Raw genomic sequence first — 17777 nt, forward strand, 5'->3', positions numbered from 1 at the left:
GTACAGACACCCCACACCCTAATGTATGGTAGGTATAGACACCCCACTCCCTAATGTATGGTAGGTATAGACACCTCACTCCCTAATGTATGGTAGGTACAGACACCTCACTCCCTAATGTATGGTAGGTATAGACACCCCACTCCCTAATGTATGGTAGGTATAAGACACCTCACTCCCTAATGTATGGTAGGTACAGACACCTCACTCCCTAATGTATGGTAGGTACAGACACCCCTTTCCCTAATGTATGGTAGGTACAGACACCCCACTCCCTAATGTATGGTAGGTATCGACACCTCACTCCCTAATGTATGGTAGGTATAGACATCCCACTCCCTAATGTATGGTAGGTACAGACACCTCACTCCCTAATGTATGGTAGGTATAGACACCTCACTCCCCAATGTATGGTAGGTACAGACACCCCACTCCCCAATGTATGGTAAGTATAGACACCCCACTCCCTAATGTATGGTAGGTACAGACACCTCACTCCCTAATGTATGGTAGGTACAGACACCCCACTCCCTAATGTATGGTAGGTATAGACACCCCACTCCCTAATGTATGGTAGGTATAGACACCTCACTCCCTAATGTATGGTAGGTACAGACACCCCACTCCCTAATGTATGGTAGCTATAGACACCTCCCTTATGTATGGTAGGTATAGACACTTCACTCCCTAATGTATGGTAGGTACAGACACCTCGCTCCCTAATGTATGGTAGGTATAGACACCCCACTCCCTAATGTATGGTAGGTACAGACACCCCACTCCCTAATGTATGGTAGCTATAGACACCCCACTCCCTAATGTATGGTAGATACAGACACCTCACTCCCTAATGTATGGTAGGTATAGACACCCCACTCCCTAATGTATGGTAGGTACAGACACCTTACTCCCTAATGTATGGTAGGTACAGACATCCCACTCCCTAATGTATGGTAGGTACAGACACCCCACTCCCTAATGTATGGTAGGTACAGACACCCCACTCCCTAATGTATGGTAGATACAGACACCCCACTCCCTAATGTATGGTAGGTATAGACACCCCACTCCCTAATGTATGGTAGGTACAGACACCTCACTCCCTAAAGTATTGTAGGTATAGACACCCCACTCCCTAATGTATTGTAGGTATAGACACCCCACTCCCTAATGTATTGTAGGTATATACACCCCACTCCCTAATGTATGGTAGGTACAGACACCTCACTCCCTAATGTATGGTAGGTATAGACACCTCACTCCCTAATGTATGGTAGGTATAGACACCTCACTCCCTAATGTATGGTAGGTATAGACACCTCACTCCCTAATGTATGGTAGGTTCAGACACCTCACTCCCTAATGTATGGTAGGTATAGACACCCCACACCCTAATGTATGGTAGGTATAGACACCTTACTCCCTAATGTATGGTAGGTATAGACACCCCACTCCCTAATGTATGGTAGGTATAAGACACCTCACTCCCTAATGTATGGTAGGTACAGACACCTCACTCCCTAATGTATGGTAGGTATAAGACACCTCACTCCCTAATGTATGGTAGGTACAGACACCTCACTCCCTAATGTATGGTAGGTATAAGACACCTCACTCCCTAATGTATGGTAGGTACAGACACCTCACTCCCTAATGTATGGTAGGTACAGACACCCCACTCCCTAATGTATGGTAGGTATAGACGCCCTCACTCCCTAATGTATGGTACAGACACCCCACTCCCTAATGTATGGTAGATATAGACACCCCACTCCCTAATGTATGGTAGGTATGGAAACCTCACTCCCTAATGTATGGTAGGTATAGACACCTCACTCCCTAATGTATGTTTCAGACACCTCACTCCCTAAAGTATGGTAGGTACAGACACCCCACTCCCTAATGTATGGTAGGTACAGACACCTCACTCCCTAATGTATGGTAGGTATAGACACCTCGCTCCCTAATGTATGGTACAGACACCTCACTCCCTAATGTATGGTAGGTATGGACACCCCACTCCCTAATGTATGGTAGGTATAGACACCTCACTCCCTAATGTATGGTAGGTACAGACACCCCTTTCCCTAATGTATGGTAGGTACAGACACCCCACTCCCTAATGTATGGTAGGTATCGACACCTCACTCCCTAATGTATGGTAGGTATAGACACCTCACTCCCTAATGTATGGTAGGTACAGACACCTCACTCCCTAATGTATGGTAGGTATAGACACCTCACTCCCCAATGTATGGTAGGTACAGACACCCCACTCCCCAATGTATGGTAAGTATAGACACCCCACTCCCTAATGTATGGTAGGTACAGACACCTCACTCCCTAATGTATGGTAGGTACAGACACCCCACTCCCTAATGTATGGTAGGTACAGACACCCCACTCCCCAATGTATGGTAGGTACAGACACCCCACTCCCTAATGTATGGTAGGTATAGACACCCCACTCCCTAATGTATGGTAGGTACAGACACCCCACTCCCCAATGTATGGTAAGTATAGACACCCCACTCCCTAATGTATGGTAGGTATAGACACCCCACTCCCTAATGTATGGTAGGTACAGACACCCCACTCCCTAATGTATGGTAGCTATAGACACCTCCCTTATGTATGGTAGGTATAGACACTTCACTCCCTAATGTATGGTAGGTACAGACACCTCGCTCCCTAATGTATGGTAGGTATAGACACCCCACTCCCTAATGTATGGTAGGTACAGACACCCCACTCCCTAATGTATGGTAGGTATAGACACCTCACTCCCTAATGTATGGTAGGTATAGACACCTCACTCCCTAATGTATGGTAGGTACAGACACCTCACTCCCTAATGTATGGTAGGTGCAGACACCACACTCCCTAATGTATGGTAGGTACAGACACCCCACTCCCTAATGTATGGTAGGTATAGACACCCCACTCCCTAATGTATGGTAGGTACAGACAACCCAGTCATAGGCAGTCTAATTGAAATTAGACTTGTTAATTCCACTCATATACTGCAATACAAGATCTAACAATACCCCGTAGGAGGTCATCTCAGCTTGACCTTTGAAGTCAGCCAATCAGCGCGTCTCCTTTGAAATTGTCAGTGGGATTTCCTTCTTCGGGAGTATAAATACTTATTCCGATGTCAATAGCAACAGTACACAAATAGTCTTTGCCAACTCTGGCATCACTGAGCACATCTCAATAAATTTATAGTTTAACAAACGTGTGGTGCCTTAGTGATTTTCCTTCATGGTACAAGAGATAAACAGTGACAGCATCATGAAAAAATACTTTGAAAGGGAATAACATGCATGGTAGCGATCTTCCAAATCCAGATGGCTACACTGCTATACAATCCGTCCTGTCAACAAGACATTTTATAATCTTTTTCTGTTCTTCTTTCAATGTAACATCCAGAGGTCATTAGCTTTCTTTGTAACCACAGCCATTAAGACCCACACCGATGATGTTGGATTCTGGATATGTTTAACTGTCAAAAAATGTGAAGTTATGTGATTCATCTTGTAATTTTTTAAGGATGTATCATGTTCCAGGTGTCAGAAAGATGCAGCTAGAGTTGTGTCCCTTGCACATGACATGAACAGCAACCTTATTAACAAGGTAGGAGATTTATCAAAGAAATATCATATTATGATAATGAATTTAATGATCGAATGAACTGAGACTTCCAAAACTATTTTCAGCAGAATTAGTTGTGTGTATCACATAAGAATCATGTTGAATGTCTTGCATGCAAAGTATGAACAATAGATTCATTTGATGATGTTGAAATTCTAGCTTGAGGAATTGGATTATTATCTTTCTCGTTTCTTCCTTGTCCACTAGGTGGAGCCAGTAGATGAGGACCTGGTGCGGATGTTGTCATTCACAGCTCGTGGTTGTTTCGCGCCTCTGTGTGCAGCCATTGGTGGGTTTGTGGCACAAGAAGGACTCAAAGCGCTTACTGGGAAGTTCACTCCCCTCAATCAATGGGTGAGTTCTTAATTATACCAAACATGAATTCCCTCAATAACGGTGTCAATACTAATGAGGTTACAGCTTAGGTATTTATATATTTTCCTTGTGACAAGACCTTTCCATTAATACTACATTTGCGGACCTGCTGATCTTTGCCTTTGACCTACTTTTAAAAAGAATAATTCTGAATTTCAACCCATACGGCGAGCTATGTTGTCTTCTCACAACTCTTCTTTGGTGAAGCATTGCCATTCAACTAATGATGGACAGTTGACCAATTAAAAGTGGGTAGATATGTTTTGAAAAAATCGGGCATTACAAGGTCATCTAACCAAAACAATGTGCTTTTCATGAGAGATTGTATCAAATGATATACCGATAATCATTAGAATATTCTGTACAAAATAACCAAAACTTTAATGAATTTTTATGGCTTGTAAAATTTAACTGGATGGATTACAGTTAAGTTGAGGATAGAAGACTTGGACTTGATATTGGACATGTTGACATTGGTGTCTGTTAGATACTTTGGGAACTACTGTATAGTCTAAATTTCAAACTTGAGTTTTTGTTTAAGGGTTGATGTTACCGTAATTACATCATTAGTGGATGAGTATATGAGTATGTTGATATAAGTTTGAATGTACGTCAAATGAAGTTTGAGTGTAAAAGTACATCAAATGAGGTTTGAACGTAAAAGCATGTCAAATGAAGTTTGAGTTATTGAGTATGTTAAGTGGTCAGTGTAAGAGTGTTAAATTAGGTTTGAGTTTAGTATTGTATCTGTGTATATACAGTATCTATATTACAGCTATACCTAGATGTAGTTGATGTTGTAGTATGATATTTGTGTATATACAGTATCTATATTACAGCTTTACCTAGATGTAGTTGATGTTGTAGTATGATATTTGTGTATATACAGTATCTATATTACAGCTTTACCTAGATGTAGTTGATGTTGTAGTATGATATTTGTGTATATACAGTATCTGTATTACAGCTGTACCTAGATGTAGTTGATGTTGTAGTATGATATTTGTGTATATACAGTATCTATATTACAGCTTTACCTAGATGCAGTTGATGTTGTAAGTAAGAAGGACACCACTGATCCAGCACAGTTTCAGCCAAGGTAAAGTATACTTACATAATACACAGTTTTACCTTCTCTCATGATTGTATTTATAGATATTTGAGATATGAAACAATCATGTAAGTTATTTAAAAACACAAAAACGACTGATAGATTAGGAACAGGTGTAAGATGTTCATGTAACCTGTGCCCAACCCTTTTGCTGTATATTGACAATAAAATATGTTTAAACTAAACTAAGATTATCATCAATGTGAATGGATTCTGAGCAATAAATATTCTTTTAATGTAGTTTATGTTAACATAAATCTACACTCATCCGATGGAACATTTCTACAGAGATCTATTTTTGTGACAACGTACAAATTTAACATGTTATGGATAATGTATATCTTTGAATACTGATTAAAAATAAAAATTGATTTACACATAAAGGAAGAGGCCATTCCTTATAATCATTGTGTAATGTTAGATTATTTTATAAGGAGATAAGTAATACAGTTATGCAGTAACTGATTAAAATAAGAAGTTCATCAAGTAATTGATCATGCAAGGTCACAAGTTTATTCAGTTATAAATTATTTTGACATAATTATTTAAGTACTGGTAATATTATGACTGATTCTTGTCTTTTACAGAGGTGATCGATATGATGCTTTAAGGATCTGTATAGGAGAGAGCAAATGTTGTCAGTTAGCCAACACAAGGTTGTTTATGGTAAGTATATGTAGAGATGAGGGAGTAGGGTAATACACGATTGGGTTCAGTCTATCAGAATACTAAATTAAAATATAACATCTACAGGACGATGGTATCTAGAATGGTCAAGTTCTACATAGGAGTTGAGTAGTCGGGTGGCACAGTGGTAACACTTTTGCCTTTTAGGTGGCCAGGGTTTGCTTCATAAACTGGACTTGAAAAGGTATAGGGGTCAATTATCTGACCATGTGGGGTTGCTATGGGTACTCTTGTACTACCTCCCAAACTAAGACCCTTCATGCGCTTCCACCCGGGAAAACAAAAGTGATTACTATAAGTTGGTTTAACTTGTTTTGCAATTGCTGTAAGATAAAAAAAGTTTCTATTTATATAGGACTTTCTGTACATGTACATAGTGTTTGTGTATAGGTTATAAACAATGATCAATTTTACCAATTCACATTCCTTAATCTTCTTGGCCGAGATGATATCATCCGGGGGTGGGCTTTATCAGCCATTTTGGTGTATATCCCGAGTTTTGTACATAACTATTTGGTGATTGGTCTTCACACACAATGAGCCTGTACCTGTATGTCTTGTTCGATGTGATTGTTTATAGATGGTGAGTCTTTGTTCCAGTTAATATATGATTGTATATACACTGTGTCTTTGTTCCAGGTGGGCTGTGGGGCTATTGGCTGTGAGATGCTAAAGAACTATGCCCTGATGGGGATTGCTTCACAAGATAAGGGCCAGGTACGTTACAGTGTAATACAGTAGTCCTAACATTGAATATCCAATTAGTACTGTGTACAGTAGTCCTAACATTGAATATCCAATTAGTACTGTGTACAGTAGTCCTAACATTGAATATCCAATTAGTACTGTGAACAGTAGTCCTAACATTGAATATCCAATTAGTACTTTGTGTACAGTAGTCCTAACATTGAATATCCAATTAGTACTGTGTACAGTAGTCCTAACATTGAATATCCAAAATAGAAACACTATACTTTAAACAAATGTGTTGTTTAATTTTCAACATGAATGAACTGATATAAATTTGGGTTATATCTAGACCTGAAACTAAACCCAGTGATGGCAAGTCAACATATTGTGGAGAATAATAAAATGTTATTGTAACTTGTACATTGTATTATGATGTAGCAGTTGTCTTAATTTGAAAAAAAAAAAAAAGTTGAGATTTTATTGTTGAAATGCTGGTAATGTCATATTCATTTGAGCACCTGTATTAGATTAGGGCTCATATGTCTATGATACAAGCACTCTATATTAATCAATCTGTCTGTCGTCCGTCTGTTCTTCAGTTGGTTGGGTTTCCACAACTTAATTTTCCGACTTTTAATTTTAGTATTATTAGAATTTTATTGACTGATTTACATGAAATTTAGTCAAGATGTTCAGTTCACAAAAATGATACTGAGGTCAAAAATGATCAAAGGTCAAGGTCAGATATTGTACTTTCCTTCACAAGAATACTAGATCTCTTCACTGGAGAACATTTTATTTGGACCAGATTTAAACAAAATCAAGTTAACTGTCCAAAAGTCTAGGTATATTTTCACTGATGATGATTTTGTTATAACATTATGAAGCAATGTTGGTCAGAATTAAACAAGACGTCAAATAGCTTACTATCAAGGTTACTGTGTCAAAGGTCAAGGTCATTTGAGTCCAAACATCAAGGATGAAGTTGGTCATAATTAAACAAGAACTTTGGGAGATTATATAGCCACATAAAGGCATCCTTGCTGACCTGTCAGTGTCGTAGTAGGATATAACATTGTATGTGTGTATGGATTTATTCTGATGAGTGTTTTAGTTGTTGTATGTGTGTGTAGATTTAGACTGATGAGTGTTTCAGTTTTTTCATTAACTTTAATCTCTTATTGTTGAAAGCAACTGGTAAAGATGATAAGTCACTGTTATATCTCGACTGAAAACTTAAATATCTGATCAGTATGAACTTGTCTTGAAATGTTTGTCATTTTAACATTCCAGATAACTATAACAGACAACGACCTTATAGAGAAGTCCAATTTGAACAGGCAGTTTTTGTTTCGGCCACACCACATTCGGGTAAGTAATGTGAAGGGATGAATAATAGGGCAGGATGGATAACCCAGTACAAACCTGTATTTAATGGCGATACCGTTCTCCATACATAAACATGCTATATATATTGCTGTATTGTTTTACCAACCCCTCTACACTGTTTTGTTTCTGAAATCTTGTTAAAATCATTTACATACACCTTCAAACCAGATGCACATCAAAATCAATTGAAATAAGAAGCTTACATTTATCTTTACGGGTCACCTAGATGCACCTGAAATGCGTTTCTTAGCCATGAATGTGGCCAAGACTGTAATATTTAAAAACACAAACGACAGCTGAATATATGGCATGGCAAATTTAGGGAAGACAAAATCATTAGACTGGTTTCATTTTAAACAAGTGGCTGATCAGAAAAAAAGTCAGTATGCTTGGTCTGTGATGTACAAGTGGCTATGACAAATATGTACATTTATACATAACTAAAACATGATTAACAGTTTATTACTCTTGTTTAACAACACATGGAAACATGATGTACAATATAACAACATTTAGTATACCAGGGGCTACTCAATCTACTCAACTAAACCTACTTTTAATACAGCTTACTTCAATTAACAAGACCAAACTTTAAGAGAAACACCCAGAGAAGAGGGTTAACTCTGCCGAACTCCAGAGAAGCAACTTGACTCTTTATTATCTTATATTATTTTTAGTATTTTAAAGAGGCTTGCCCGCAGAGAGATCAGAAAAATTGGCTAATAGAAAAAGATTTTTTACACATGACAGATTGTTGGAATTGTTGAGTTTTTCATTTTATTTTCCTTATAAAACGCTGAAAAGTGATATTAAAACCTCATTTTTTAAATATTATTTATTTAATCGCAACCCGCAATAAGTCCCCGCTATAAAGTGGAGTCTAATTTGATTGACACATCAAAGAAACAAGCATGTGCACAGTGCCGCACAGTGATAACTTCAAAGGCAGCGGCGATTTACAAAGAAGATTTGCCGTTATATTCCATACATTTCCCTCTCAGGTTGAGTTTTAAAACGTCTTTTAAATACACATTCTGTAATTGTTTTCAAGAAATAAAGTCGGAAAGCCTCTAATTTTGTCACATAGAAACGTGTACTGAAGTTTATTTAGTGATCGGAGATGTGCCGTTTACCGGTCCGTCTGCGGGTAAGCCTCTTTTAGGCAAATATCAAAAAATGGAATACTCTAACTAGAGAAGAAGCTTGACTCTACTGAACCATTGAGAAGTGATTTGACTCTCAAACTTATTAATTACAAAATACAATTTAGGCCTAACTAGAGAAGAAGCTTGACTCCACTGAACCATAGAGAAGTGACTTGACTCTCAAACTTGATTACAAAATAGGCCTAGTTAGAGAAGAAGCTTGACTCTACTGAACCGTTGAGAAGTGACTTGACTTTTAAGTACTCCTGTTAAGATGTGTAAAAGAAGCTTCTACATATTTTTTTAATTGAATGAATTATTTAAAGATTGATAAAGTATTTGGGGTAAAATTCCCCTGGAATTAAAGGCCAAAATTGAATGAAATATATGCTAAATCTACATGAATTACTTTGAGTGAGAGCCCCCAATATGTACAAGTAAAGAATAACAATAGTACAATGCAAGACTGAAGTTGGGTGATAAAAGAATCCCAATAATTGATTTTCATCATTTGTCATTTTCATTTGGTATATAAATAATAAAAACTAATATATTGATCCATAATTACGTTTATTTCCAACATTTAGACACCTGACAGTATATTTACAGGCACCTGACAGTATATTTACAGGCACCTGACAGTATATTTACAGGCACCTAACAGTATATTTACAGGCACCTGACAGTATATTTACAGGCACCTGACAGTATATTTACAGGCACCTGACAGTATATTTACAGACACCTGACAGTATATTTACAGGCACCTAACAGTATATTTACAGGAACTGGACAGTACATGTATTTACAGACACCTGTCAGTATCTTTACAGGCACCTAACAGTATATTTACAGGAACTGGACAGTATATTTACAGACACCTAACAGTATATTTACACACACCTGACAGTATATTTACAGACACCTGACAGTCTATTTACAGACACCTGACAGTATATTTACAGACACCTGACAGTATATTTACAGGCACCTGACAGTATATTTACAGACACCTGACAGTATATTTACAGACACCTGACAGTCTATTTACAGACACCTGACAGTATATTTACAGACACCTGACAGTATATTTACAGACACCTGACAGTATATTTACAGACATCTGACAGTATATTTACAGACACCTAACAGTATATTTACACACACCTGACAGTATATTTACAGACACCTGACAGTATATTTACAGACACCTGACAGTATATTTACAGACACCTGACAGTATATTTACAGGCACCTGACAGTATATTTACAGACACCTGACAGTATATTTACAGACACCTGACAGTCTATTTACAGACACCTGTCAGTATATTTACAGACACCTAACAGTATATTTACAGGAACTGGACAGTATATTTACAGACACCTGACAGTCTATTTACACACACCTGACAGTATATTTACACACACCTGACAGTATATTTACAGACACCTGACAGTCTATTTACACACACCTGACAGTATATTTACAGACACCTAACAGTATATTTACAGGCACCTGACAGTATATTTACAGACACCTAACAGTATATTTACAGACACCTGACAGTATATTTACAGACACCTGACAGTATATTTACAGACACCTGACAGTATATTTACAGACACCTGACAGTATATTTACAGGCACCTAACAGTATATTTACAGGAACTGGACAGTACATGTATTTACAGACACCTGTCAGTATCTTTACAGGCACCTAACAGTATATTTACAGGAACTGGACAGTACATGTATTTACAGACACCTGTCAGTATCTTTACAGGCACCTAACAGTATATTTACAGGAACTGGACAGTATATTTACAGACACCTGACAGTATATTTACACACACCTAACAGTATATTTACAGACACCTGACAGTATATTTACAGGCACCTGACAGTATATTTACAGACACCTAACAGTATATTTACAGGCACCTGACAGTATATTTACAGACACCTAACAGTATATTTACAGACACCTGACAGTATATTTACAGGCACCTAACAGTATATTTACAGACACCTGACAGTCTATTTACAGGAACTGGACAGTGTATTTACAGACACCTGACAGTATATTTACAGACACCTGTCAGTATATTTACAGACACCTGACAGTATATTTACAGACACCTGACAGTATATTTACAGACACCTGTCAGTATATTTACAGACACCTGACAGTATATTTACAGACACCTGACAGTATATTTACAGACACCTGACAGTATATTTACAGACACCTGACAGTATATTTACAGACACCTGACAGTATATTTACAGACACCTGACAGTATATTTACAGGCACCTGACAGTATATTTACAGACACCTGACAGTATATTTACAGACACCTGACAGTATATTTACAGACACCTGACAGTATATTTACAGGCACCTGACAGTATATTTACAGACACCTGACAGTATATTTACAGGAACTGGACAGTACATATATTTACAGACACCTGACAGTATATTTACAGACACCTGACGGTATATTTACAGACACCTGACAGTATATTTACAGACACCTGACAGTATATTTACAGACACCTGTCAGTATCTTTACAGGCACCTGACAGTATATTTACAGGCACCTGACAGTATCTTTACAGACACCTGACAGTATATTTACAGACACCTGACAGTATATTTACAGGCACCTGACAGTATATTTACAGACACCTGACAGTATATTTACAGACACCTGACAGTATATTTACAGACACCTGACAGTATATTTACTGACACCTGACAGTATATTTACAGACACCTGACAGTATATTTACAGACACCTGACAGTATATTTACAGACACCTGACAGTATATTTACAGACACCTGACAGTATATTTACAGACACCTGACAGTATATTTACAGACACCTGACAGTATATTTACAGACACCTGACAGTATATTTACACACACCTGACAGTATATTTACAGACACCTGACAGTATATTTACAGACACCTGACAGTATATTTACAGACACCTGACAGTATATTTACAGACACCTGACAGTATATTTACAGGAACTGGACAGTATATTTACAGACACCTGACAGTATATTTACAGACACCTGACAGTATATTTACAGACACCTGACAGTATATTTACAGGCACCTGACAGTATATTTACAGGCACCTGCACACTGTCTAAGCCATAATTACAATATTACATTACATATTTATATCATTTTAACATATTGAGATATGTATTGTATCATGTTAGCCTTTCAGATACCCAGTCCTTTATCTAAACATATCAAATATTTCCTTTATGGTTTTGGGTGTGGAGGGGTCAGGGAGGGTCGTTAATCAGTATGGTGATGGGTGTGGAGGGGGTGTTAATCAGTATGGTGTTTGGGTGTGGAGGGGTCAGGGAGGGTCGTTAATCAGTATGGTGATGGGTGTGGAGGGGTGTTAATCAGTATGGTGTTTGGGTGTGGAGGTTTCAGGGAGGGGTGTTAATCAGTATGGTGATGGGTGTGGAGGGGTGTTAATCAGTATGGTGATGGGTGTGGAGGGGTCAGGGAGGGGTGTTAATCAGTATGGTGTTGGGTGTGGAGGTGTCAGGGAGGGGTGTTAATCAGTATGGTGATGGGTGTGGTGGGGTCAGGGAGGGGTGTTAATCAGTATGGTGATGGGTGTGGAGGGGTTAGAGAGGGGTGTTAATCAGTATGGTGTTGGGTGTGGAGGTGTCAGGGAGGGGTGTTAATCAGTATGGTGTTGGGTGTGGAGGGGTCAGGGAGGGGTGTTAATCAGTATGGTGATGGGTGTGGAGGGGTTAGAGAGGGCTGTTAATCAGTATGGTGTTGGGTGTGGAGGGGTCAGGGAGGGGTGTTAATCAGTATGGTGATGGGTGTGGAGGGGTGTTAATCAGTATGGTGTTGGGTGTGGAGGGGTCAGGGAGGGGTGTTAATCAGTATGGTGATGGGTGTGGAGGGGTGTTAATCAGTATGGTGATGGGTGTGGAGAGGTCAGGGAGGGGTGTTAATCAGTATGGTGATGGGTGTGGAGGTGTCAGGGAGGGTTGTTAATCAGTATGGTGATGAGTGTGGAGGGGTGTTAATCAGTATGGTGATGGGTGTGGAGGGGTGTTAATCAGTATGGTGTTGGGTGTGGTGGGGTCAGGGAGGGGTGTTAATCAGTATGGTGATGGGTGTGGAGAGGTCATTGAGTGGTGTTAATCAGTATGGTGATGGGTGTGGAGGGGTGTTAATCAGTATGGTGTTGGGTGTGGAGGGGTCAGGGAGGGGTGTTAATCAGTATGGTGATGGGTGTGGAGGGGTGTTAATCAGTATGGTGATGGGTGTGGTGGGGTGTTAATCAGTATGGTGATGGGTGTGGAGGGGTGTTAATCAGTATGGTGATGGGTGTGGTGGGGTCAGGGAGGGGTGTTAATCAGTATGGTGATTGGTATAGAGAGGTGTTAATCAGTATGGTGTTTGGGTGTGGAGGGGTCAGGGAGGGGTGTTAATCAGTATGGTGATGGGTGTGGAGGGGTCAGGGAGGGGTGTTAATCAGTATGGTGTTGGGTGTGGAGGGGTCAGGGAGGGGTGTTAATCAGTATGGTGATGGATGTGGAGGGGTCAGGGAGGGGTGTTAATCAGTATGGTGATGGGTGTGGAGGGGTCAGGGAGGGGTGTTAATCAGTATGGTGATGGGTGTGGAGGGGTCAGGGAGGGGTGTTAATCAGTATGGTGATGGGTGTGGAGGGGTCAGGGAGGGGTGTTAATCAGTATGGTGATGGGTGTGGAGGGGTCAGGGAGGGGTGTTAATCAGTATGGTGATGGGTGTGGAGGGGTCAGGGAGGGGTGTTAATCAGTATGGTGATGGGTGTGGAGGGGTCAGGGAGGGGTGTTAATCAGTATGGTGATTAACACCCATAGAGAGGTGTTAATCAGTATGGTGATGGGTGTGGAGGGGTGTTAATCAGTATGGTGATGGGTGTGGTGTGGTCATCATCAGGTAGGGGTTATCAGTAATTGAAAAAAAATGGTTTTAAAAAGAATAGTTAGTATAGAAAACAATGATTTATGCATAACAATTGTTGTGTGATACATTTAACCCTTACAAGTCCTAATTCTTGAAATGTTGATTTTATATCCTGCACCTTGTTCATTATTATGTTTGGTGATTAAATCCTTCCCCTACCCATTCACTTGTGACCAGACGCTTGATGTTGTTTGTTGGTGTCTGTCCGGTCAAGGGAATTAGTACTCAAGTCATATTTCCAGTTCCAGCTTTTATCGGTCTTCTCTTAATATTGGACACGTATGACAATCTACTGATGTTATCCTTTCTAGCTCTCGCTTCACTCTCTCAATATTGGACCAGCATGACAACCTACTCCTGATGTTATCCCTTCTGACTCTTGCCTCTGTCTCTCCTGCTACTCGTACTGTCTTGCTACTCTGCTACTGTTTCTCTCTACTGTTCGTACTGTCTCCTCTCTGACTCTCCTTTAGTTTTACTTAAGTTAGGATTTACTTGAGATGCAAATTATCTGACTGATGTTTCTATTGGTCAACTACATGATATGGGTGGGCTTATCTTCCTGAGATGGACAGCTATAGGTGGTCCATTGTCCACTACTCTGTCCAGAGTTTCCCAGGCTAACCCATACCTTTTAATTATGCTTGATGATGCCAATCTCCCTTCTTCTTTCATCCAGCTTCCTGCCTTCCTTTTACATCATACATTATCTCACAATAACACCCTGTTCTTAACATTCTGTCTTCCATTCTCTCTCTTTTATCTGACATCAATCCATTTATTCCTTTCTTTAAATATCTCTGATTATAAAACATACTGTCCTCACATTTTCCCATTCCATACTGTCATACACTTATGAAATCTGTATCACCCAAATATATGCTAGCTTCATCCTTCACCTGCTGAAATCATTCTCCAGTACCTGAATGTCTATCTTCATCTTTTTCGTCCTTTATCTATGAAATTTCTTTTAATCTAGTTGTTTATTTCATCCTCCACTTGTGAATTTCAAATAATTCTCTTAGTGTTCATTGATCCTTCACCACAGAAATCCTTAATCTCGAAATTTTGATTTTATAAATATCTCTGAAGAGGCTCAAGTTTAAAACACAACTCACTAATTGTAGAGGACAATACCTTAGAAATATCACGTATGTCTGTGAGTTTTACACGAAAGTGACTGTTCCGTTTGACTGAACAGAGGCGGCCATGTTGTTATCAACATTTCGTAGCATATTGCGGAGCGTTACAGGGAACACTGGTAATTCAGGGCGTGCGTGCCTCCTGCCAACATCGTTATCCATGCCTGTCATGTCCAGACTTTGTTCCCTAGTGGGATTAGTCATGTTTGATAGCCGTTCTCCATCCCCGTACAGGTAATCAGTCTGTACACTGTCTACAGAGTACACTGAGGATACTTGTATTGGATGGACAATGTAGGAGTTAATCATATTGTCAATGTCTATTGGTCCGAAGACTTTCAGAACCTGATCCCGGTCAATAGGACAGCCTGGTTTCAATCTCATTCTTATCATTGAAGGAATCGCATGTTTCGTGTATTTAGGTATAGACATTGTTTGTCCCTTTTCGATGACCTCGGTGTAGTCATTTGACTTCACAAACACTGCCAATTCACTTTGGAACTTGAGTATTTCCTGTACTTTTTCCTGGTCCTCCTTTTTATGCTCTTCTAAAGTAGATAATATATCGGAGAAGTATTTCTCCTGGTCCAGTAACAACTTTTCTGCTATTTCATCAATTATCCTTTTCAGAAGGTCACGTCTTCGTATGACTTCATCCCGTGTTTGCTCCGCTAATTTCTGCTCACTGTCTATTAGAGTTTGAGAGTCCTTCAGGTCTAGTTGGATTTCATCAAAAGCTGTGTTTTCTTTCTTCTGCTTTTGTAATCCAGCTATAATCCTTTCTGCTGCTGTTTTGAGTTCCACAAACTTGTGTCCAATGTGCTTTTTTTCAATACACTCGTGACAAACAAGTTTATTGTTACAAGAAGAACACACCATTTCGTATGGCTTGGTTCGATGTTTAGAGCATGCCATTCTTAGACTTCAAACTGTTTTTATAGGACACGTAGACGATAACTATTACTTCTTAGTTCAGTCCATTTCACTATTACTAAGGACTGAATGTCAGGCATGAGGTTGTTATATCTGGGGTTTTAGGGGGGAATTTCCCAGTAGGTACACGCAACTTGATAATTTTTAATTTCTAAACCAAGTGAATTGCTACCTTGTTTACATTACAGCATGACATTGACCTTGGTGGCACTCCATTTCTATGATACATTTGTTGAAATACTACATAGATCAAAATCAGTATGTTTCCTGATGTTCAATCTGTATGAACAGTGTCACATTGTTGTATACTTGTCTTACTCATGTAAAAAAAATATATGAATCATCAATTGAATTTCTCTTCCTGATTCAAATTCATTTCCATAGTAATTAACTTCACAGGTAAACATGACCTAGATAAAACCGTGTAGGTACATTCTCCTGTACATAGCCAGCACTGCCATGAACACATTACCACTTTTTGTTTTGTTTCTAATATTGAAATCTATCAGTAAATATTAAGTACAGTATAGGGATATCAAAGCATTGTATGCAGGCTAAAAACACAGATTCATTTATAAAAATTCTTATAATGATATTCAAAAATATCATTTGAAAATTAGTCAATTAAGCTGACTAGACTTTGTGTATGTTTCCATGAAAATCCCCACTTTAACTTTATGGGTGTTTCCTAACTATATGGATGTTTCCAGACACTGGTAGGGATCACTGTCAATTTGTACAGGTCTATTGTGTTTTTGCTTTCATCTCTTGAACAATTACGATAAACATTTTTGATAGTCTGGTATATTTTTGCCAATTTTCATCAATTTTATAACTCAGACAAGGGAAAATTTTGATGTTGAACACTCTGCCACCCAGACAAATTATCATGACACCTTGTGTTTTAGTAAAAAGTATGGAGGACAAAAGATAATACAAGCCAATGGGGAGATAGGATACCCTGTTTATAAGGCCTGATGTATTGAAATACTTTATTAGCTCTTCTGACCTGTACAGACATAGTGACTTATAAAATAGCCTGGTATTGGCTGTTGTCATGTGCTGTTTGCTGTCCACTGTTTGGAAACTCACGACATTTTGAAATTTTAGTGCTCCCAGCTGAGATGATGTTATTAGTTTTCAGGATAGTCTGAAACCTAAGATAGCTGCCATCTTGGAAAAAACCACCTTCTCATGTTCTATCAGTACAATAGAGCCTGATCTCAAGGCTTCGAGTCAACAAAGTGTTGTTATTTTTATTGTAGTCATTAGACTTGACTTGACAGATATAGTGTACTTCCTGATTTCCGTCAAAGAGATGTTGTCAAGATATATTTAAAAAAAAGCGTACCCCTTGATCTTGACCAGGTGTTTTAGGATGAATTCACAATCAAGATTGCTTTTATTCATCTGACTGGCTGAGATATTGTTCAACGTCTACCTTTCTCCAGACCAATGGTAGTCGAATTGGATCATGAATAATCTTAGTCCGAAGCAGTTGTTTTTTATGTTGACAGAAGGGTAGACCGTAAATGTTAAACAAATGTTGCTATTTTTGCTGTCATCTTTTATATTTGGTTTGCGTCATAAGGACATTTTATTGTTTAGTTGAGATAGTACAAGAAACAGCTACAAGCCC

General features: G+C 38.9%; 1 protein-coding gene across 1 annotated transcript in view; it reads left to right on the plus strand.

The window, feature by feature from the left end:
* LOC117334406 (ubiquitin-like modifier-activating enzyme 6) overlaps positions 1 to 17777 on the plus strand; it is a 65504-nt gene that overhangs the window by 25372 nt on the left and 22355 nt on the right. Inside the window, exons 13-18 of the mRNA XM_033894006.1 lie at positions 3570 to 3636; positions 3862 to 4008; positions 5061 to 5128; positions 5728 to 5806; positions 6467 to 6544; positions 7811 to 7888. Coding sequence (XP_033749897.1) covers positions 3570 to 3636; positions 3862 to 4008; positions 5061 to 5128; positions 5728 to 5806; positions 6467 to 6544; positions 7811 to 7888 — 517 coding nt within the window. The remainder of the gene's footprint in view (positions 1 to 3569; positions 3637 to 3861; positions 4009 to 5060; positions 5129 to 5727; positions 5807 to 6466; positions 6545 to 7810; positions 7889 to 17777) is intronic.

Source organism: Pecten maximus, chromosome 9 (assembly GCF_902652985.1).
Source record: "Pecten maximus chromosome 9, xPecMax1.1, whole genome shotgun sequence".
In the NCBI taxonomy this organism is placed as follows: Eukaryota; Metazoa; Mollusca; class Bivalvia; order Pectinida; family Pectinidae; genus Pecten; species Pecten maximus.